General features: G+C 41.1%; 1 protein-coding gene across 12 annotated transcripts in view; it reads right to left on the reverse strand.

Annotated features, from left to right (window-relative positions):
* The window catches only part of DGKI (diacylglycerol kinase iota), a 423828-nt gene that overhangs the window by 247623 nt on the left and 150936 nt on the right, over positions 1-25269 (reverse strand). For all 12 annotated transcript variants that reach the window (XR_011438274.1, XR_011438273.1, XM_070265910.1 and 9 more), the window contains exon 3: positions 15821-15916. Coding sequence is in view for 10 of the 12 variants with exons in the window: in XM_070265910.1 (XP_070122011.1) it covers positions 15821-15916 (96 nt within the window). In the remaining 2 variants the exon portion in view is untranslated. The remainder of the gene's footprint in view (positions 1-15820; positions 15917-25269) is intronic.

Below are 25269 nucleotides of genomic sequence, written 5' to 3' on the forward strand. Positions count from 1 at the left end.
CACCTTTCCCAGATCAGAAGATTCATGCTGAGGAATAAAACTAAGGGAGAACTAGGAATCAGGCAAAGGGAAAAACAGCACGGGAGGAGAGAAGAATTTTATCTTCCCTTCGTACTCCCTCTCAGACACAAAGCTCTGTCTACTGAGCACCGTGGGGGAAGGGGTAGAGAGGAGGGGCACGGGGCACAGGCAAGGCCTCCTGTTTTCCTCTCCAAGGGTGGGCTTAATGGAATGCTCAGGAAAGTAGAGGGGAGGAAACTTCCTAAGCTTTTAGAGTGTCAGGAATTCCATGTCCTTTCAGTGGGGACTGCCTCCATGGGCAACATGAACAAGCAAAAAATGCTGCTGTATAATCCAAAGTAAATGAAAACAAGAGTTCTTTGATTTATTTAAAAACCTAATTAGAAGAAATGACAAGCATACTTGGCAAGTTGTCCTTCTCTGGGGAGCCTGGGATGCAATCTGTAAATTGGTATTAGGAAAAATGCAGAATGACATTATCTGGGAGTTCCATTAATGTGATTTCAGGGCAGAAGCACAGACTCCACTGCCACTCGTGTTGGCTCCTCTTTTCTTCAAACAGAATACAGGACATTTTGGACAAACCAGGACAGTGGATGAGTGAAATTCCAGCACATTCCTATTATGGTTCCTCACTACATCACTAAGTCTGCCTGTGACAACAAGATTTCACGACCCCAAACCAAGGAGCAAAGATGCCACATGTTCAGAGAAGTCTGTGGCCCGAGGGGAAGCTCTCCTCAGAGGGTCTCTGCAGAGAGACCTCGCTCTGTGTTAAAGGGGCCCAGCCCTCAGCCCAAGTACTGTTGGCCTATGTTGAAGAGTCACGACATTTATTTGTCAAGACCCTGTATTTTGTGCATGTCTTCTGCATAGACAAGGGCTCAATGAGGGCTGAATCCCTCTGAAATAACCCCTCACCATTGATACCCTAGATCCTAACAATGCCAGTATTACCTCAGAACATCTGAAAGAAAAAGGAGCAGGAACAACAGGAGGTTGGGTGGGGAACTCATGTAAATTAATATACAAAAATACTCATGCAATGTTCCAATATATACCAATACACTTAAATCTGCATATGCCAGTTCTCTGGAATCATGATGTCTGAGGTGTCTTACATAAATGAATTTTCCATGTGGCTGAAACAATCTGTTAACCACTGACTTTTCCAAAGAATATTTATGGACAGTTAGTCAATAAATACTTTTAACCACCACTATGTGTATAATGCAATGCTGAGTGCTGTGCAGGAAATGGAGAGGAAGAAGCTTCTGTCCATTCTAGGAGAAGCTAGTGAGCCACTTGAGGAGAAAGAAGAACTTGAAAGAAAAGGTCATAAACAGGAGAAGGCCACACATGGCTAAATGCTAAATGAACAGCTCAGATGATGAGAGTTATAATTTAGAGGAGGGTAAAACCTTGGAGGCTGAGTCAGTAAAGAGGACCTAACAGAAAAGCAAATTCTTGAATTGGGCCTTAAAAGATGTATACATTTGAAAAATTGAGGATGCTCCAGCAAGGAGAAGATCCAAAGTCTCACGATGTAGGAGGCACTGATGTCTCCTAAAAGGAACTGAGACCGGCTTTGTTGTGTCAGACGGGGTACCGAGTGGCCAGGCTCACAGGAGGCCATTTCCATGAGTTGTTGGGCACCAGGTCTGATGGTCGAGTGCTGAAGCTTCTATGTGTGCACCTGGTGGGGGGATCTGGTGGAGTAGGGTGTCCACAGGTGTGAGGAGTGGGAACACTGGCTATGTTAAGAAGCCAGAGGAGCTGTGCCATGAGAGGCTGCAAGAGAAATGGCATAGCAGAACTATTCCAAAGAGGCTCCAGAGTTAAAAGTCATAGAGGTACAAGAAGATGCAGACTCCTCTGTGTGTTTTCATATTGCTATAATCCAACACCAAGTACGCTTCCTGAGACAAAATAGGAGCTCAACAGATATTCCGGAAGGGAGGAAGGGAGGGAGGAAAGGAGAAAGGGTTTGCAGAGAAAGCCTTGGTCCCCACTTAAGCCCCCAACCCAGCCCCAGTCTGGAGAACTGGTGGCTTTGGAATAATGAGACAACCCCCCTGCTCCCAGGACATAGGCATTCTCACAATAGGCAATCCCAGAAGAAGAGGCACCCTGAAGGCGTGCGAGGGACAGAAGACCTCTACAAACACTAGAGGGAAAAACAGGGTGGAGGCTTCATGCTGATTACAGCTGAACAACAGTTTTTTTGAGCAGAAATGAGCTGTCTTCTGGGGAGCACCAGAATACTCAACGGAAAGACTATTTTGCAGAAGGCCGAGGTCTTACACAAATGGGCAGAGCTAAGAACAGAAAGTCTGTAGTACTGCTGCTCATGTGAGTCCACCAAGACCTACAGGCTGGTTAAACCTTGGAATACGTGTCTGGGTAACAGCTGTGGGCTGGGGAAGAAACCTGCTGGATAGAAGTGGGGCCGGCAAACAGACCAGTCTGCCCAAACAGAAGTCCTGGTTGGGTGGTGCAGATTAGGCTAGAAAGGTGGATTGGGAAAATATTGCTGACTCCTTAAATCAAGGCTGAGAAATACAAATTGTAACCGAATGGGCATCAGAACACTAATAAAATTTTGTTCTATAGCCAAAAATAACTTAATCTGGTGGCAGTATGCAGCACTATCTGAAGGCAGAAGGAAGAAGACAAAAGGAAATGAGATAAGTAATTTACTAATTCAGTCAATCAATAAATACTGACCACCTACTAGGTGCCAGGCACTAGGGATACAGCAGTGAACAAAACATTGAAAAAGCGCTTTTTTGATCTCATAGAGCTGACATTCTCCTGGGAGAGACAGACAATAAACAAGAAAGATAAGTATAACATGTAATATGTTGATAGAAATAAGTGCTAAAGAGAAAAAGTAAAGAAAGAACGGGGGAATAGGAAATTCGAGGAATAGGGGAAAGTTGAAGTTGTAGGTAGGCTGGCCAGGAAAGGTCTCACTGAGCAGATACATTTTGAGAAGCACCTGAAGGAAGTGGAGGCATGTGCCATGTAGACATCTGGGGGAAAGCATTTTGGCAGAGAGAATAGCAAGTGCAAAGTCCAGGGGCATGAGGCCTTGGGATGTTTGAGTGGCAAAGGGGCCACTGATGCGGGTGGGGAGTAAACTAGGTGGAGATGAGGCCAGACAACAAGGGCAGATCAGATTACACAGGGTCTTACAGGTCACAGTTAAGACTTCGGCTTTTTTTTTTCTGAAAGAGAATAAGTAATGAGAGTCCACAGTAATAATTCACATATTAGGCAATCAGGGCCTGAACTGGGTGACGAGAAGGAAACAGAAAAGAAGGCAGGGAAGTAAGAGTGATTACAGAGTAAAGCAGACCCCTCTTTCCAGTCACACGCAAGTCTCCTGAAGGTTAACACAGATTTCTCACACCTGAGCCTCATGTCTTTCAGTAGAATAACTGAGAGCCCAGGATGGCTCCACTCCTACACCTCCGGTCAGCGTGCTGTGTGTGTATACCCTCTGATTACACAAACTACAATCCCACGCTGGGCTAAGGCTGGGGCTGCCTCTAAAGCACTGCAATAAAACTCACTTAATATGCTCTTCAAACAGCATATCTTGTTGTGCTCTCAGGAACGCATCCTCTGAAGCCATCTGCACATGAAGTGTTTATGTTTTAGAGACACCTTCCATGAGTATCTCAGATGCGCCTGTGAATCCAGAGGGTAAGCAGGACCCACCTGAGCTCAGGCCCAGAAGGGTGGAGCCCACAGCTTCCCTACGACACACAGAGAAAGAAGAAAAGGGCCTTCTCACATCTTTTTTTGGAAAAGAATAAGAAGTTTTATATTTCCCCAACAGCCAGTGTAGTTTATATTTTTCATTTGAAGAGAAAGAAAACTGAAATCTTAGTGCAGAAAGCTAAGGGAAGGGAAAGGACTTTGCGAGCTGAACATGAGAACAAGAGCAACTTATGAAAACCTTTCCTCCTCCTGTAAAGCAGCCAATTGGGGCTCACCTGAGAAACAGACAATTTGTTAAGAACCGAATTGCTAGAAATTGTGTTAATTCAAAGCTAAAGTTGATGACTGGTTATAAAGAGTGATACCTCATCACATTGTGATCATTATATTAGGAGTGGAAAAAGCTACGGTCAGAATGACACAAGGTTCATTTTAACGGGAGAAAGGGTACATGCCTGTAACTCAATAGTTTATACTTATATTAAAATTTGTACCAAATCATCCTCTTTAAGAGTGGTTTAAAAGTAGCTTATGTTAGTGAATTTAATACATTTTTTTTAATAGGCAGAAAGTGGTAGGTACTGATGGGCTTCGAGAGAAAGCTACATGGGAATCTTAGGAGAAGTCTAAGTCTTGGAACTCAACTGGGTAAGCAGTGCACACCACGACTATCTTTGTAAATCTACGTAAAACTCACGTACAGTTATTGAGATACGAAACAAATACATATTGCAGCTATCACTTATGAAAAGTATAGTCAATGGCCTGATAAATCTGTATAGGCTGGCGCAAGTTTAAGGGAAAGATACCAACACACTACTGCTCTCAGAGCTGGGCTGTGTAACGCTTAGAGTGCCCCTTCATTGACTGGCCCGAGAGTGCTATACTGCACAGACATTCCTTCTGTCTGCTCCTTCATGGTCATGACATATAAATGCATGATGCATGATGCAGCCTTACAAACTTGAAGAAATCTACAAAAATCCATAATTCTGTTTCCCACTCCTGGTTCTCATTTTACCCTAGGACATTTCATATTTCCATAACTATTATTATGAACTGTCTCTGTACTTTGTTGCTCTCATCTCTTGTTTCTGCTTCATTTTTTCTCCTGCCTGCTTGTCTTCTCCTATTTCTTTATTCCCATTTGTCTCCATGCTTCTCAGCTTAGGTGCCAACAGGTCCTGGCTTAAACAACCAGGGCCAGTCAATAGCTTTATTTTATGCTATCTTCCTGTCTTTGGTTCTTTCCAGATGCTTTTGTGATTGCTCCCTGTTCAATTTTTATACTCTCCTCAAAGTTATCTCAGATCAAAGTTGCCATAGATCTTACAATAGATCAATTGAACTGTTACTATATGTGCAAAAAATGTATATAAATATGATTACAAGTACACAGACACTAGTAAGTAGAAATTCACACAATTAGAGCCTTGCATACCCAAACACATGTGCATTCACAAATTTCAAGCAGAAAGATATGAGTGAGAGGGACTGGACATATTACAGACGTTATAATGAAGATAAGTTGACAGGAAATGGTATCTCAGTGTTGTCTTACTGGCTTTCTCTAGTTCTGGGGTAGTATATCAAGGGCATAGCAGAGATCTGAGGTTTAATATAAACCAGAAAACACCAAAGTTTGCCTTTTAATCCTTGCTGGTGTGATAGTACCATATGCATCAACTTATCTGCAGCATGAATCCTAACACATTCTCATTATCAGTTTACTTTGTGGAAATAGATGGAATTGGTTTTCAAAGTTCACAGTTTAAGATTTCTAAACAATAATTTGGAGACATTTGCTTTAATCTGGAAGATTATATCTACTTAAGAAGCCATACCAAGCCGTGGTAAATTAGCTGTCCTTTCATTGCCATTTCCTATATCCTAAACTATTGATGACATAATTAAGACAAGGTCTTCTAGCCAATCTAGCCCAGGAATCCCACTATTTCAATCGTGGTTCATCCAGCCCTGTATCTCCAATTGGCAATGTGGTTTCCACTCACGTACACACACTCACCCATACCATTTTTCAATTAGGACATTATTACCACAGACAGAGTATTTACCAAGAGGCTAGCAGTGTGATATATATATATTATGTGAACTATAAACAGAGCTCACTTCAGCCACTCAAGGTGGGCAGCTGTGTGACAAGTAGGTACTATTCACCCACTTTACAGCTAAGAAGCTGAGACCCTATGATATTAAGCAACTTGCCCAAGATAGATTAACTAGGTGTGGAACCTAGGTCTTTCCGACTCAAAGCCATCTCTTTCTATTACAATCCATTACTTCCCTCTCATTTTCTTTCCTAGTAATGGATTAGGGGAATAAGACTGATGACAATAAACATATTTGACATGATTGTTTTAGATGATCCGTTCTCATGAAAGCCCCATGGGGATGGACTAATGATGACCATACCATGACTGCCTGTGCCAAGAATGGTAAACAGCAGGCTTCATCCTCCATGAGAATCAAATAAGATGGGCTGCAGTAGACATGACATTGGCTAAACACGGCTTAAAACCTCACAATAGCCTGCTAGCAGTGAGTGTTGAATTTCCCTGTAAAAAGCCTTAAAAATAAGGCAGGAATTCAAATGTCTGGGATTCTAAGTATAATGATACTTAAATGGCAGGGTTGATCTGGTGACAGGTGTCTGTGTGCATATGCATCTCTCTCAACAATCACATCATTGAACTCATTCATTCATTCCATGAAAAATGCAGGATAACTACTCAGCCCAGTCACCATTCTCAGTGCTGAGGATCCAGGAGAGTACAAAACAGGCAGAGTACCAGAGCTAAATGGAGCTTCTGTTCTAATGGTGGAGACAGACAGACAGTCAGGTAAGTGAGTAACATACTTTTTAATGATAGAAAGTGATATGTGCTACATAAGATCAACAGAATGGAGAAGGGTCACAGAGTCAAGGATAGACTATCAGCTGGGCTGGTTGTTTCACTCCACGAGATCCATCCTCTCTTTTACTCAGTGAGAGAGAGGTGATAATTATAAGGTCCGCCAAAGTTAGCACTCTGGCATTGCCTGTGGGTTTCAGTTTCTGAGAATTCATTGGAACCATTTTCACTCAAGGAGGAACGACTATAGTAACTAATTTTTATCGAGGGTTTGTGACCTGCCATGCTGTTAATTGCTACACACGCATTATCTCATTTAAGTTTCACAACAACCATAAGAAGCAGGTATTACCCACATTTTACAGATGTGAAATGGAGGTTTAAAGAGCTTAGAACAATGACAACTAGAAAATCTCAGAGACTGGGTTCAAAGCCAGGTGATTTGATTCCAAAGGCCACACACCTCCTCAAATGAAGACATCAAAAGCAGCCTTTTCCATTTCCTGTGTTTTAAAGGCATCCCTTCTGAAATCTGTATCTGCCTGGTATATGAGGTAGGTAACAACAACAAGCTCCCAAAAAACAAAGACAATGCCAACTTGGGGGCTCATGGTAGTCTGGGGTAACTGCTAACACAAATAATGCTTCAGCCAAGATCGCAGCCGCTGAGCAACAAGAATACTGGCTAAAATCTCTTGTTTCGGGTCCCTGGCACTGAGGAACACTGGAAGAAGGGAAAGCATTTCCATACACCTGAGCATTGCCTAGATGGTAGGTAAACTCTATGCTGAATCAGATGCAAATTATTTTTATTAAGTAACAAGATGGTACCAATATTAAATGACAACACAACCACTCCACACAAACATATACCCACATACAAACACACAAACACAGCCTCGGCCTAAAATTATCATTGCAGAAGAGATGATAATTATTCTCAGAGGCTCAAATTCTAAGAATAAAATAAGACACACACACATGGCTTAATGACAGTTAAGCATAAAGGCAAGAGAATTGCACAGACACAGAAAACTTATGAAGCTCGGCATAGAGATTAAGCCTCTCTGACTTTTCTTCCCTTTACCATTGAGTGGAAGTAAACGGCCTCTAATGACCACTCCAGAGGGCTATTGTTATTGATCAACATTGACAAGTTCTAGGAAAACTGCATCGTGTGAGCATTTCTCAAACAGTTTTCCACAGAATACTGAGATCCCACAAGATACCAATAGGTGTTTGTGGGAAAAATAATGGGTTCAACGATCATCCCTTCCTCTGAGAAAAAATAGGAAACCCTACAAACCTTTTGCCCTTCTTAGAGCTTCATACATAATACATATTTGTATTTAAAGGTGTTCAGTGTTTTCTAAACTTCTTTGATCACAAGCCTCTTTTAATGAACAATACCGCATATTGTTACATGAGTTCACTGCTCTCCAGAACACAATTTGGTTAAAGGAAAAAGTGTACTGTGCAAATAGACAATGGTACTGTTGATTCAGGGTCACCCAGGCGGGAGTGACAGAATCCCAAAGCTCCTGGGTTCCAAATCCTATCATTATCTCTACTGCATGAAGTGGGCAGGACCAGTGTTATATTCTCCTCAAATACCTGGGCCCTATGCCAAGTAATTGCCATTACAGTCATGTGTAACTTGATGTTATAACATTAGGGATATGTTACGAGAAATGCATTGTTAGGTGATTTCGTTGTTGTGTGAACATCATAGAGTGTACCTAGACAAACCTAGATGGTATAGCCTACTACACACCTAGGCTATATGGTACTAATCCTATGGGACCACCATCATATATGCAGTCTATTATCAACCGAAACGTCGTTGTGCAGCACATAGCTATGTAACAATAGTTGTAATAGTAACAATGGCTCACACTAAGGATCTGCCATGTGCCACAGTTCTAAGTGTGCACTTGGATGATCTCATGGAAATGATCGATCATCTGGCCAGACACATACAGGGCAACATCACTTGCACCCGCAGGAACAGTCCCACTCCCTTCCTCCACTCATACCCACTGACTAGGGCGTCAGGAGCAGAAAGTCTGTCTGTGCAATTGCTTTTTCCAAACTATTTTTGTTGATGGCTATGCTCTCCCTGAGTCATCTTGATTCATTAGCTCCTTAATATTCTAATGGTGGGAGGGGTCTCTGGCAGAGAGCAGCCTTGGCAGCTCCCTGGAGACAGAGTCTTCCGACTGGCACCCAAACAACTCAGAAAGCTGGCTTAGCCTCCTGGGCTTTATTGCTGCATTCACGGTTCCCTCTGACAGCCCACACCCCACTCAGCCAAGCTGCCATCTGGAGGTGCAGATCGTCAATCTGCTGTGCTGGACAACCGGCATGGGAGGCTGACAGGACAGGAGCAGCAAGCAGGCGGGCTTGGGCCTTTGCGAGGCTCGAGTCCAGTGCTGGTGCTCTGCAGTGTACACCTGCCAGACCTGAAGGCACAGATGGGCAGAAAGTCTCCAGCAATGCACACTGGGCACTGACTCTCTCACCTTCTCACCCACAGCACACAGATGCACGTGAACCAGCATCCGCACAGGCCACTGTCCGGTGCACCCATCTTCCAGAGATGAAATACACAGAGTGACCAGGTTCAGGATCTTTCTTTTTTTAAACAACAAAAAGCCCAAAGTTTCCTTCAAATAGGGCAGAGAGTTCCTGCCCTGGTATTCTTCTTACAAGTTTCTCCCAAGAACCCAGGGACATGGCCAGCAACCTGTTGAACAGATGCTCTGGTACTCGATTACAATGATGAGGCTTCTGACCCACCAATAAGAAGACATGGCCTGTGACACATTTTCCAGAAAAGGTTACTCCTATTTGTCACACTCACTTGGTCCCACCCTTGACCTAGTGAGACTCTGGATATTACACACAGCAGTACAACGATTGGTGAAAGCATAGGAGTCTCAGTGTTGGGGCTTGACAGAATAATCCCAAACATAAGGTCTTGTGGAAACCAAAGTCCAACCAAACTACTAATTAGCTCCTTCAACATAATGACACTGAACTATAAGCAGGAATAGGAGAGAAGGAGGGAAGATATTAACATTTGTCAACTAATTTAATCCTTCTACCAATTCTGAGAGGCAGACATAATCATCATCATTTTACAGAGGAACCTGAGACTTAGAAGCAGGGAAGAGCTGGGATTTTCCCCCAGATCTCTTTCTCTCCATATCTGTGTGGTTCCTGACTCTCCACTCCCCCTCAGCCCCATGTCACATGGCCTCCCCAATGCAATTCATTCATTTACTCGATAAAGTGATATTTATTAAGCTGCAAGTGATATTGGGAGATACCTTGGAATTCAGGTCAGGTGTTACAGGTCGGGTTTGCCATTTTCATTAAATCTTACCCACAAGGAAAAGATTAAAGCAAAACACATGAATGAAACAATAACAAAAGCAAAACAGTGTCTATTTGCCTACCCACAAAAAGAAGGTGACACAAGCACATTTAAAAATAGAGAAGATAGATCTGGTAACAGCATTCAGAAGTCTGACAGCTTTTTTTTCTCTTACCCAACCTACATCCTCTCACCCACCTAACCATCTACCTGCTCTCTTCCCAGCGCTCTCAGCTTCTGACACCTACCTGCTCGTCTGCTCACTTATCCAGAAAGCCACATCCTTCTCAACCATGGTCCTCAATCAAGTGTGTGTGTGCATCTGTGAGCTTTGTGGAGCTATCTGTGTGGCCAGATAAGGCAACTCACCCTACAGAATGGCTACTGTATTCATTTCCTAGGGCTGCCTAACAAAGTGCCACAAACTGGGTAGCTTCAAACAGCAGAACTGTGCGTTCTCTCACAACCCTGGAGCCAGGAAATCTGAAATCAAGGTGTCAAGAGCACCCTTTTGAGGGCTTGGAGGAAGAACTGTCCCAGGCCTCTCTCCTGGCTTCTGATGATAGCCTGCCGTCCTCAGTGCTCCTTGGCTTGTAGCTGCATCACTCCGATCTCTGTCTCTGTCATTACGTGGCTTTCTCTTTCTTCCCTGTGTATCATCGTGTGTCCTCTCCGCTTCTTATAAGGACCCTTGTCATATTGGATCAGAGCCCACCCTACTCCAGTATGACATCATCTTAACTAATTAAACCTGCAACAACCCTTTTTCCAAATAAGGTCACATCCTGAGATAATGGGGGTTAGGACTTCACTATATCTTTTTGAGGTACAAAATTCAACCCACAACAGCTCCTACGTGCCAGATGCAAGGACCAGGCCACTTCATTTGGCCCTGACACTCTATGAAGTAGATCAGTGGCTCTCTTTCCACTCTATGTGACAGCACATAGAATCATCTGTAGAGTGGTTTTCCTTTTTTTTTTTTTTTAACATATTCATGCCTGGGCCCACTCACCAGAGGTTCTGATGTGGTAGATCCAGACTGGGAACTAACCATTTGAAAAAATAAAATTAAAAAGTAAAGCTTCATTAGTGAATACAATGCTCATCCAGAATAAGAATCACTGAGGCCGATCTTAATAACAATACTTTCAATCAGGAAACGGAAGTAAAAGGAGATGAAACAATCTGTCCAAAGTCCACTCAGTACAGAGATGGGACAGTGGGTTTTCAAACCCAGATCAGTCTTAGCAGAAGTCCATTTCCTTCCTCATACCCAGGTTGCCTCCCTGTGTCCACAGGTATCTAGACAGTTGTGTATATCTACATATTGATGTTGGCAAGTGTCTTTTAAGTATAAAAATAGGTGTGCACTGGTATGAGCTCTATGGATTATTAGCGGAGGCGTGAGTTTCTCTGAGAACAAATATTTGGCTGAACATCTTTGTATATCCTATCAACAAAGCATGAGAATGGTTTTTACAGAGTGTACCAACTAAGCTGTGGGGTTGTTGCTTACAATTAACCGTCATTCTCAACACTGTCTGAAGTCTCTGGTACTGGGTACTCAGCCCATAAACACAGAATAAATGTCCATCTAAATAAATATCACAAACAAGAGTGGTCCTAGTTGGAATTTTGTTTCTGTTTTTCCCCTCCCCCCATAATCACGGTGGGAAACAGCCATCCTTCTGCTCCAATTTCATTACTTTTGCATCCCTTTCTCCTCTCTAGGCCAGGAAAAGAAACAGTTACTAATTTGGGGACTGTCAGTGATTTGGGAACATCTTTAATCCCATTAAATATCTGTCCACAGACATCCTACAGTATTAAATGTTGCCACTAGAGAAACACAGATGAAGAAGGATTTTAAAGGTCATCTGGTTCAGCCCCGAGGCTTTGGAGCAAACTCTCCTACACTGTCCTGTAATGTCACTGCCTTGCTTTCACTGCCCTCCAACATCAGCCCCTAAATATCAATCCAGATGGCAGCAGGAGGTCCTGGATTTGCAAGAATGCTTTGGTTTTAGATTATTGCAATGTCACCATAAGTTAGGGTGACAGTTTCCCTGACGCAGTTCTGGCTTGCGCTTAATGTTACAGCACCATTATTAATAGCAGCCACTTTCACCCTCAAAACTGTCTTGGTTTAGACAATATATTATATGGTCATGCTTCACAAGCACACGAGCATTTATGACATGCACTCCAAGTTTCGGTTCAGAAGGCACGGACACACACACACCCCCATCCATCCTTATTTCCATTCTTACCTAACACACGCCCTTTGGTGTGCTCATGCTTGTCTCACGATTGCCTCCTCCCCTGTACAATGCTTGTTCCTGCCTCTGAGTTTGCTCATGTTCCTCTCCCTGCCTGAAATGTACTCCTTCCTCAACTCCACTTATATAAATCTTACCCGTCTTTCAAAACTGTGCTGTAGCCCCATTTCCATGAAGCCGCCTCTGTCTATCTCAACCCACACTGACTTCTCCCTTCTCTTAACTTCTACTTGTGACATTTGCTTTGCTAAAAAAGGGTAAGCAGTGAAAGGCTCGTCTTCAGAGGTGGATTCACTCCTCCTCCAAGCGCTCTGCCTGCATTCTGTTTAGAAGCCTGCAGATAGTATCTGGTTATGGTAATTTGGTCCCCAACCCAACAGGTTGGCTTTCTTCAAATGTGGTTCATTAAAAGAAATGAGAATATAATACATAACCTATTTATGCATGCTTTTTTCTTATAAAACTGTCATTCAATCCTAAGAAAGCTGCAAATAGAACATTTAAACTGGGGGCTCTCTTGCAGATTTCCTTGTCTAACCTTTTACTCAAAGCAGACGAGCACCCCCGTCTGTAGCATCCTTGAAAGATGGCCGTCCAACCTATTTGCAAACACATCCTTTGAGCCCATCTCTCCAGGCACTTTGTTCCCTTGCTGGACAGCTCTGATTGTTAAAGATCTTCCTTAAAATACAGTATTTCTCAAAATTAACTTTATGGACCATCTGCACCATAATTATTTCAGGCACTTGTTAAAATCACAGATTCCCAAGTCTAACTCTAGGCATACTGAATCAGCATTTGGAGTAAAGAGAGAAACAGTAATCTGTATTGTTAACAGGTTTTCCAGGTGATGTTTATTACACCAAAGTGTAAGATCTACTGTTAGAGTCAGTAGATTCTATACATATAACTTAGTTCTACCTTCCTAACAATGGAGAGCAAGACACTTCCTAGTCTTCAAGGCAGCTCTTCAAACACTGGAAGATGGGTCCATTCTCTCTCCCTTACACCTTTAATAATCCCCCACAGCCCAGGTTAACTCTTCCTTCTACTACAACGTTCCTTACCCCGAACCAACTTGGACACATTCCTCTGGGTCTCCTCCTGCTTGTCAATGTCCTTCCCAAAATGTGATGCCCAAAGGAGGTGGAGAGAGAGTGCCAGATTTGTAATGCTTTTACTATATGCTGACAATTTTGTGAAATCGATCAATTCACACTCTCACCAGCTGGCAACAAGAGTCCCCATTTCAGCCTCATTTAGCCTTTGCTAATTTAATGGGCACACATGGTTGACGCCTCATAGTTGTTTTAATTTGGGTGACTTTGTATATATTTTTCAATGATATATTGGCCACTGGTAGTTCTTTTGTGAATTGTCTACTCCTGTCCTTCCTGGGTTTTTTTTTTTTTTTCCTTTTAATTTCTTATATCAGTCACTGTGGCAAGTAAGTCCTTTCAGGGCATTCTCTCATCGAATCCTTAAAACAACACTTCCCCCACTTTATAGATAAAGAAACTGAGCTTTCAGGAGCTTATAATGAGGAAATACAGTTAGATCTTCAACTTGCTCACTGATTTATTTCTTCCTTTAATCAACATTTCTTGGAGGAGAGCGCTTCATCTTCCAGACACTTTGTAAAGTGAGTAAATAGAGCCAAGTATTTGGGACAAAATTATGAGGAAGGTTCAGAAGAACACTGGCGATTTTCACAACTCTATTACTTCCTTACTTCTACCTAAAAGTTCCTTTACTCTTTGTCGTTTTTCCTGGCCTAGAGGTAATAGTGTCCAAGTTGCAACCAGTTAGAGGACAGCAATGCTATTTACTGATACACGATTTAAGGAGGATCTGGAGTATGTGTTCATATATTTGCCAAGAGAGGTATCATGTGGCGCTGACCCTAAAAGAGCACCAGAAAAGGATCAAAGGAAGTAATTTGGAACTAAGGCAGAACTCCATAACAAATTACAGTCCATCAGCTGGCAGCAGTATCAGTAGATAATAGTTCAAAAGTATATATGCAAGTAAGATTGGCTTTCATATTTTCCATTTTATATTATCCAAAATCCCGAGACCAGTGTTTATGCAATTAACTAGGATCCTAATGTTAATTCATTATTTATAGCATTTTAGTCCAAACAGCTGAGCCTCTCTTAGTTTTGGCTAATTTAATCAAATTCCAAGCAATTATACTTTAATTAAAAATACATATGCATAAAGTTGAAATGATATTTAAATCAATTGAATTTACAACCAGATTAAAAGAAATGCAAACAATTAAGTAGAGATTTGAGTTGGAAGCAAAATTAAAAATAATTTAATCCTACTGTCTTTTTCTATCTTTTAGTAGCCAAGATCCAAAGGTCATGAGTTCTCAATGGCACACAGTGAGTGGCAACATTGAGATTCAAATCCAGGTTTCCTGACGTTAAATGGAGAGCCTGTACAGCTGGGCCTTTCACTGACATTTAACTATTCCCAATTTAACTCAAACAAACCCTGGTCCTCCAAAACTCTCATAAAATTTTCCAACCAAAACCTATAAACTAGGCATCCAAACAGCTAATGTACTTTTAAAGGTCTTGGTTCCCCCTTTTGGATTCCAGGCAGCCTGATCAAAGTTCTCGGGGGCTATCTTCTTCTATAAGGTTTGGCGGGAACTCAATTTCTTCCTTATTAGTTATTAACAGAAACATATGCACTTGCAATTCCAAAGTCCTACATTTTGCCTCAAATCTTTCTGGCACATAATAGATAAACACCATGAAAAAGAAAATAATTGATCATGTAGATTATGATGCCCATTTCCACAAATAAGAAGGAATATATCTTTCTTTCTTCTTTACTGTTTCCCATTACCCTCTTTTCAGACCTCTAATTTTAAACTACACAAAAATTTCAGGTTCATTTTCTCAACACTAAAATTTTAGTTCCTCATAACTTACTGCCTGGCAACCATGCTCTTTTCACAGAACATAAAGAGGATTTTAAGATTTAAACAGATTGTTCTAACTAGGAACACAAAGTAAAATTTAAAACGCAGGGGATACTCCAATGCACTTGAGTGTTGATTGTTTGTATAGAATTTTATCCTCCAGAACTTAGTCTGAATTATTTGCTCGCCTACACCCACCACCACACAGGTCTTTCAGCTCATCCCCACCCTCACCCACCAGGATGCCCTCCGCCACACACACTGCCTTACAAACAAGTTTCCTGCTCCCACAGAGACCCTTCCTCCACACACACCCTCTCCCCGACCCCCAACACACAAACAAAAACCAACCCTGGGTATGATCATAAAGTAGCACATTAAACGAAGGTTTGGCCTGCATACTCAAGCCCTGAAACCAACCAAATTGACCCCTTGAAAGCCATGTTAACTTAACTGCCTGTCCATTGTCTCACAAGGGACAGGCTCTTTCAAACCTCTCCTTGGAAATCCAGTCATGGTGACCCCTGCTGCCTTCAGACTCAACTAGGAGGCCTTCCCCAGAAAGGACAGAGCCCGGATGCGGGAGGAGCACACTCACTGCAAATCTGACTTGGCAGTTCTCCTCTCCCAGGTAGCACAGGTCTCCTGAGACGTTGGTCTCCAGCCACAGGTGCTCTCCATTCACGGCATTCTCCTGCAAGGAAAAGACCCGCCTGAATTCAGTTTTATTTTCAGGCATAAAGGAGACAGATCTCAAATTTAGATTTTAGATGCCAGGAATTTAGTGAATCCAAGGAGTTTAAACACTTCTCATTTTACCTCTGAAAATACTGCTAGAGCTGGTCCTACAAAAATTATAGCAATGGAAGAAAGTGTTCGGAAAAACTTTGTTTGAGCCATAACTAAAACACACATTAGGTCTATAGATGCTTTATCCACAAATGTGGTAACCTGTGAAATAGATATTAAGTAAATGAGGGAAAAAACCCTTAAACTGTTCGATGTAAGGCCTTATTTATCTAGGCCCAATACTGCAGATTGCATGACCATTGAAGGCAAAATTCCAGTGAAAGTTGCTTTTACTTAGCAAATTAAGAAAGAGGATAGTAGTATTAAAGTATTTTAAGTAAAGACTGTTTGAAAAAACATTTATATCAGTAATGGGTAAATTATACTTCTAAGCCAGAGGCTTCTCAAAACTTAGTTTGTAATCAAAGCATAATAAATTTCTACTAATTCAAACATTTTACTGACAGTAGGGCCTTTGCCCATTTAATTTTAAATTTTTCAAATTGAATGATCTTCTTGCTTCTTAACATACTGACATCCTTCTGATGGTAAATAGAGCTGTTATGATGAATGATATGAAGTACAACAATCCTATGTCCAGAAATGGGCAATGTTTCATTGAGGTAGAAGTGTAATACTTTTTTTTAAACAGGATGATGAACAGGATTCCATTTTCCTTTTATGGCACACTACCTTAGAAATATGAAAGATTTATATATTAATTGTACATTGTGCTCATTTGCTTAAAAAGGGCTCTGAGCTATTAAGGAAAACATTATGTTGCGTTAACCATAAAGGAAAGTGATTAAGTCCAGAGGTCTCACAGGAAAACTGCTCTGGTTTTATCTTGCTCATCATAAGTACATGGGCATACAAGTATTTTTCCATGGGGTAAAGACTGAATCGTGTCCCCCCCCCCCCCACCCAAAATTCATATGCTGAAGCCCTAACCCCCAATGTGATATTATTTAAAGATGGGGCCTTTGGGGGGTAATTAGGTCATGAGGGTAGAGCCCTAGTAATTGAGATTAGTGCCCTTAAGAGAGAGACACAAGAGGGATCTCTCTCTCTCCATGTACACACCAAGGAAAGAGCATGTGAGGACACAGTGAGAAGGCAGCCGTCTACAAGCCAGGAAGTGGGTTTTCACCAGGAACCAAATCTACAGGCACCTTGTTCTTGGACCTCCCAGCCTCCAGAACTGTGAGGAATAAATTCCTGTTGCTTAAGTCACTTAGTTATGGTATTTTGTTACAACATCCTGAGCAGACTAATACAGAGGATGATTTCAATAAGGACTTTTATAGAATTATCAAGCAATTTAGAAGTCCATCTTATACATGTCACCTTTATTATAATCCACTACAGAGATGTCCACATGAGATCCCTCTGAATCCCAAAGCTTAGCATAGAGAAGCAGAAATATACACCAAGGAGAAGCTGGAAAACAATACCAAGTTTCATCCATTTCATAAAGTAAATGTATTTCTTCAGATTCAAATACAACACCTTTCTTTTCAGAACCCATAAGCTCAAATTTTTTCAGACATGAATAACCAAAGGTTATAGATGCTTCACAATCTAAAAAAGGTGACACCAACTCTTAGAACAGTGAAAGTGAGACATGAAGAAATAGGTGAAATTCACAAGCTATGTAGATGTCAAGGGATGGGGAACAATGCACAAGGACACCCTGAGATAGGGGCATGCCCTACACATCTCAGAGTGCCTCAAAACCATTCCAAAAAGGAAAGCAATGCTGATGAGAATCATCACTATGTCAAAGGGTGACCATCTTTTCATGAAAACTTTGTCTTCTCTATTGGTCATTTTTCCCCGTAGGAAGTCATGTTCAATTTTTTTTAAAGAAGTCAATGGGAAAATGGGCTTCACCTCACAGTCAACCTTGTGGAAAAATAACAGAAGCAAGAGAAGAACAGCTGTACGTTTGGACCCAAAAGTTTTCAGACAGTGATGGATGAGGACAATATTTTAAAAATAAACACTAGGGAAACCTAAACACAGTAAATATCCTGCCAACTCTTCTAGAAAGTGAAGTATAAAATGTTGCAGTGGGGAAAAGGTCAAAAACCATTGATAATACCAATCAAGGCAGGCCAGAAATTAAATCCTGGGAGGTCAAAGGAAGATAGGCAGGGGCAGGCAAGACCCAGGGACTCAGAGATTTGCAAGCGCATCCCTAACTCGCTGTGCTGGCTAGCTTCACCCAGGCCAGGGGCTGCTTGCTCCCTGCATACTGCACACCCCTTGCAAGCAGAGGCTTGCTAACAAACTCTGCCTCATATTTAGGCAGGGCTGCTAGGATTAGCTAACCTCGCTCTTGAGTGGGGATCTGATTAGAAAGACTGGCGTTTCTTTTAAAAGAGGGAAAGAAGAAGACAGAGGTCTCCTGCTACAGTGGTTCTAAAGCACTGGTTCTCAAATCTGACTGCTCATTAAAACGCTCTGGTGAGTTTTTGAGAATACCTAGGTACCATCCCCAGAGAGTCTGCTTTCTCTAATCTTAAGTGAAAACTGGATATCAGTAGTTTACAAAGTTTCTGAGGTGACTCTAATGTGCAGCAGAGTCCGAGACCCAATAATCCAGTAGACTCTACCCTACCTCTTCAAGATTGCCAGATAATAGGTTTTAGAACTCGTCCATGACTGAAGATCTATTAGACTTGATACTTCTCTCTCCTTGTACAATCACCAAAGAAGGAGAAGGTGAGAGAGGGAGAGAGATGTGGCACAAGGTAGCCCAGAGGGATTTTAAGGAAAGAGACTTGAGACCACAGATATATAGTGCGTAGTCTCAAAGCTAACAAGATAGATCCTGAAGTTAATTGAAAGGAAACAAACTCGCACAAGCCTTTAAAGAAGCAATAGAGTAAATGAAAACATTCATACATTCACCTAGTAATCTCACTTTGGGGAATGTACCCTAAGGAAATAATCCTAATGGAAGAAAAAAACTATATCCATTAAGAGGTTTGTTTCTACCACCTAATAATCAAAAACTAGAAACATCACAAATGCGCAATGGAGAAGAATGTTTATAAAAAGCAGGATAATACATGAAATGGAATATTATATAGTCATTAAGAAGTACAAATATGAAAATTAGCCATACGAAAATGGCTTTCCTCTTATCTTTACTCATATCTTTACTCTTCTCTATCTACATTGAGTCCTGAGGTTATTACATTCAATTGTCATGGCTTTAGGGTCCATCAATTAATTGTTGCCTCCCAAATTATTCATCCAATATGAACCTCTTCTTTAAACTTCAAACTCATAAAAAAACAGCCCTCTCTACATATCCACTTGGAGATCTAATTAGCATCTCAAAATTTTACATTCTCAAAACCAAACTCTTACTCCCTAAATCTGTCCTTACTCTAATCTTCTCCCTGAATTATCAGGAAATGGTATTTCTATTCTTACAGTTCAAATATTTGCTAAAAACTTTGAGGTCATTCTAGATCTCTCTTTCCCATGCCTGTCCACTAGCTAATGTTCTTGACTCTAATTTCAAAAGCTATATGAAACTCAACTACTTCTCACCACTTCTACTGTTACCATCCTCCAACATCTCTGGCTTGGAATATCCCAAGAGTCCCCCAACTGGTGTCCCTGCTCCACTCTTTCCTCCCCTTGGTCTGTTCTCCACAAAACGACCAAAGTAATTGCTTTAAAATGTAAATCTGATCAAGTCACTGATCTGCTCAAAACTCTTCAGTGGCTATCCATGCAGTTGGAAGAGTGCAAAGTCCTCACTTACCCAGTCCCTGGGTGCCTCTGACTTCTTTTTCTGTCTCTTTGCAATCTCATTTCCTGTCCCGTTTACCTTGTCTTGTATCATGCTCCCTCTCAGTCACTGACTGGGAGTCACACTGGTCTTCTTGCTATTTTCTAGGCAGGCTAATGAAGCTCTCATCTCAGTTCGATGGAATTTGCGGCTCCCTTAACTAAAAGTTGCTTTCATGAGATACCTGCATTTTGCATTCCTCATTTCATTCTTGTCTCTGCTCAAATGTCCCCACATCAAAGGCCATTTACTGCATATTCTGTTTACTATTTCCAAATGGCTTATTCCTCTCTATTCTGACTCTATGTGGCTAATTTCTGTTCACCTTTGGGGCATCAGATTATTACTTCCTCAAAGAAGCCATCACTGACCCCCAAATCTAAGTCAAGTTATTTTGTTAGTTTCTCTCATAAAACCATGTTCCCTTCCCGTCAATTATCTCAGTTGGCAATTATTAATTCATTGCCATGATCACTTGATTAATGTTTCCCTCTTACACTAGATCCTAAGCTCCATGAGAATCCTGAATGTACAGCACTTAACTTAGCGCCTGGTAAGTATTAGACGATAAATAAATTTTGGGAACTGAAAAGATGAAAGACTAAGAATCAATAAATAAATGAATGAATACATATTCTTGTTATATGCAACTCCAAGGAGTAGAAAGGGATAATCTTTTTTCTGTCCATTAGTTTGGAGTCCTAAACTGGGATAAGGAAGAATGGATGCCTAATAAAGACATGACAGTCTTTTAAAATCACAAAATGAAGAAAAGTTCTTTTAAAAAAGCATGCAAGAAAACAAAACAAGTCATGCAAGAAAAAGATGAAGCATACCTTTTGTTAGACTACATTTTTCCCATGCTTCATCCTTTTGCACATCTGTCTTGTCTGATGCCTAATAAAGTATATAATAAAGAAGTAACCTTACCCAAAGAGAGGTCTGGCCTTTGTCCTCAGCTCCAAAAAGATAATCTCTCTAAGTGTCTGGAATGTCCTGCCTGATATATGAGTATCTCTGTTTACCTGGGGGCCTTGGGCCCTGCCAGATAGTCTAAGGTAACAATGATTCATGGTAGAGCTTAGAGCTATATGATATCCGCTTAACCTCTAGAGGGGCTAGAGGCTAAAGTCAACCATGCAGGCAGTCAACCAGGTCTATGTGACCAAGCCCCAATTAAAACTCTGGACACCAAGGTTTAGACGAGCTTCCTTAGTTGGCAATATGTCCCACATGGTAGCTGGGAGAAGTTAGCACTATCCTGGACTCTAGTGGGAGAGGACAAGTGGAACCTCCATGTGTGGAACTCTCTTGGACTCTACCATGCACCTCTTCCCTCAGCTGATCTGAAGATGTATTCTTTCACTATAATAGGCCATAAATGTGAGTATAACAGCATTCAGTAAATTCTATGAGTCCTTCTAGTAAATTATGGAATGATAAATGTGGTCTCAGGGATTTTTGAACCTGCAACTGATATCAGAAGTAAGGGTGGTCTTAAGGACTCTTGAATTCTGCATAAAGATATCCACCTGGGTGGCATTCGCACAAGAATGGGGTAGACAAATGAACTACTGTGGTTTTCTTCTTACATTTTTGATGAATCCTTTTCTAGCTCAATATTAATAAACGTGAGCTTTGAAGTTGGACAGACTTATTACTTACTAGGTGTATGACCTAGGGCCTCTCTAATTTCCCTGAACTTCAGTTTACTCCCTACTGTAACTGTAATCATAACCGTCCTTCCCTCACAAGATCAGAGTGATGTTTAAATGTGAAAATGCATAAATTCCAATGCCTTGCACACAATTAGAAGTCAATCAGTGTTCAAGATAGCTATTACTGCTGCAATTACTCTGCCATTTTCCTTCCTCTCTCCTAATCCATAGATGTTGGCATTTTCCAAGTTTATCTCCTTGGTCTTTGTAGCCAAGACTGCTAGCCATTCACCGAGATCATTTTTCTCTTCTTCCTGAACATACAGCTAGACCTTATTAACCAGCCTCCTTGCAGTTAGGTGTGGCCATGTGACCAAGTTCTAACCAATGGAACATGAACAGGAGTGACATGTACTGTTCTGAGACTTTGCCCATTAAAACATCCCACGTGCATTCCTCCATGCTCTTTTCCCATACTGGACACCTGGAGTAACCTTTGGTTGATTTTAGAAGCCATCTGATAAAGATGTAAGAGCAACTGTCTGTGTGGGTCACTGAATAACTATATGGAACAGAGCCCACTCCCCCATTCAGCCTACCTGAAAGAGTCTTGGTCTGTTACGCAAGTGAGAAATAAACTTCTCTTGTAGAAAGCCATTACATGTTCGAGTCTTTTATTTATTGCAGCCTAGTCTACCCCAACTAATACAGGCCTCTTTTCTTTACTCATATTTTTGTCTGGATTTCCTTTTATTATCTACATCTACCCCCAAATTACTTACCATACACTAAACAGGAATCTCTGAGTCCTCATTTCTTCTGCTCTGTACTCTAATTCTGACATTCTCTCTGATATTTTACACTGCTGCAAAATGAATTCCCTTAAAATATAGGTACGTTTATGCCTCTCTCTTGCTCAGGATGCTTAAATGATTCCCTATTGTTTATCAAATGAAATCCAAATTTAATCTCCCATGCTAGAGCTTCCTTAATGGCACCAATCTGTCTATTCTTAACCTTCCTTACCTTCATACATTTTACTCTCTTCTAAATATAGCCATATTTTCCCTTTTTTGCACCACATATTTGTTTATTACATTCTTCCCACCCAGGAACCTCTTTCTCTCTTCTCTACACACCCATCTTGAAATATCATCTCAGAGCATCCATCTGTGCCAGACAGAAAAAATAGCTCTCCCATTTCTAAATGCAGATAACATTTCTTCTGTATTTGTGAATGCTGAGACAATTCTCTATACAAACACATATATTTACATGCATCGATCTATATATAGATGAATCCAATTACCTAAGAATGAAGATTCACCTAGGTAGACAGATATGATTCCTTGCTCTCGAGTTCTACTGAAATCCTAGTAATGGTTATAGGTAAAAAGATAAAAGTTGAGGGGGGCAGGGAGAATGTTATAGGCTGAATAACACTACAGATAGAGTACACTGACACCAGAAGCAAATAATCTACACAAATGAAGATATTTACTTCTAAAAATGTTTTGAAATAATAAGAAAATTATAAATATGTATCATATATAAATGTCCTTATAAATTCAGAGAGGAAAAAAGTGTTTATCTGGACTGTCTCCCCTTGAAAATCTTCAAGATAATAACAGGTAAGATCTATCTTGGAGGGCTTAGATCTGTGCTGTCCACAAAGCACATGACTATGGAGCATCTGAAATGCGGTTAGCACTAATTGAGACGTATTTCGGTGTAAAATTTGCAGCAGATTTTGAAGGCTTAGCATGAAAAAAGAATGTAAACCATCTCACTGATAGTTTTTATATTGATTACATGTTGAAATAGTAATATTTCTGATAGTTTTGGTTAAACAAAATATGGTGCTAAAATTAATTTTACCTATTTCTTTTTGCTTTTTTGAACATGGCTACTAGAAAACTTAGGATTTACTTTATGACTCACCTATATTTCTATTGGACAGCGTTAGTTTAGATCATCATTTCCTTAGAGGCAGAAGTTTAGACCTAGATACTTCTCACTGACCTGTGAAATTATAGGATTCTACGATTTCCCCCAGAGCCAGTGTGATTTAACTTACGACTCTCACAATTTTGGAAAATAAATGACGAGTGAGGGTGCACGAAATCATGCTAGATCTGTCCCTCTATTAACATGGCTGACTAGGGCCCAAGACCTTCACTGATTTATAGTTGGTTAGTTCCTCATGCTCTGCTTAGCAATCTGAAACCTTGATTAGCTTGATGTTTTTTGAAAAGGGGATGGGAGTGGGGCAAAATCTTGGGGTGGGAGTCACCATCGGTGATGACAGCCAAACCCGAAGGTAAAAGAGCATATAAAGAAGGCACAGGACTTGCCATCGGAAATAAGACTAAAATGAGAACACGTGTACGTGAGTGCATATGCACGCACACACACACACCTGCCTCTTCCTGGCTTTTCATTCAAGGTTTCTAAAGATAAGATGACCTCATTTCATAACCCAGTTTGAACCAATCCTGCATGAAGACTCTGTTTCCCTAATCTTGTCCCTGACCCAAACAGTGATGCAGTGCACTAACTGTGTTATGTTTCCACCTGCCTAGGAGAAAGCACTTCTTTTCTTAGCATTGTCAACTAGAGGAAAGGAAAGGTGGTTTGCATTTAGCATCTGACTTGGTTTGTGTTGACGTTCTCATTTCCGAAGCTCTTGGGACTGGAGGAAATTTTCCAGTGAGTGAGGAGAAAGTGAATTGAAATCAAGGTTTAAAACCAATGTGCCCTCTAAGAAAGACCAGGGTGGTTGTTCCACCATTGCTTTGAGAGTTGTTTTAGGCAGTGCAATGGGCCAAAACAAATTACAAAACAGTGGAGACAGAATGGAGACCTGCCTCCTATGCTCTCTACTGTAATATTAAAAACAGGGAAGAAATCTCCAGGTCCAAATTAAGTCCCCATTGCAGGAGAGGCATGTGACATTTAAGAGAAGACACGTATTATCTGTGCAACAGACACATTTCTAAATGGGCTAACTCACTCATTTAGAAACTTGGATTCCAGCCCAGGAGATGAGAATATTTTTTCCTTCTTTAAGTATTACTCCCTTTCTAGCAATTTAGCTTGTTTTCCCCGAAACTGGCTTGGCTGACATGCATGGCACAGCATCAGAGGCAGCAGCCCCTGCAAGTTGTCACCATGAAGGTAAAGAGAAGATGCCACTGGGATGAATGGGAAGATGAAACAACTGTGTGTGCTTTAAGATTTAACACGATACACTGTATTAGCAAGGAAATTTAAAAAGAGTTACTTGGGCTTCAAATAGCATAAATCTATTTATTTTCCAAGCAGGCTTTTGATTCATGTCTACGAAGCCTTTCAGGAACTGGAGATTATTTGAATGCCTGTTGACTCCCACTGAAATGTCCCCTTCTTGCTGATTGAGCAAAAAAGCCGTAATCAATTAGTTCTCTGACATAAGTAGCCAGACAATTACCAGGCCTATGATGCTGTGCCCTCCCCTGTAAAGAAGAAAAAACAAACAGAAGACATTGTCGTTCCCTTCAAGGAGCCTGAAAGCTAACTGAGAATCTAGAAAGACAACCAAAAAACACTAATTTGGCTCTAAGGTTTGTAAGAAAGCCCTGTGCACAGGCAAGAGAAATGCTGGCAAAGAGTCATCACGGAAATGAGACTGTGTGGGGCAGAGAATCCAAAAGTCATAACAAACCATTTGAGTAAATCACAGCAGGAGAGAAGTTGTTGGACTTTGAGGAACAGACTAAAAATAAAAGAGAGATAGTATATATCACTAAG

The sequence above is a fragment of the Equus caballus genome, chromosome 4, assembly GCF_041296265.1.
Source record: "Equus caballus isolate H_3958 breed thoroughbred chromosome 4, TB-T2T, whole genome shotgun sequence".
NCBI classification, from domain to species: domain Eukaryota; kingdom Metazoa; phylum Chordata; class Mammalia; order Perissodactyla; family Equidae; genus Equus; species Equus caballus.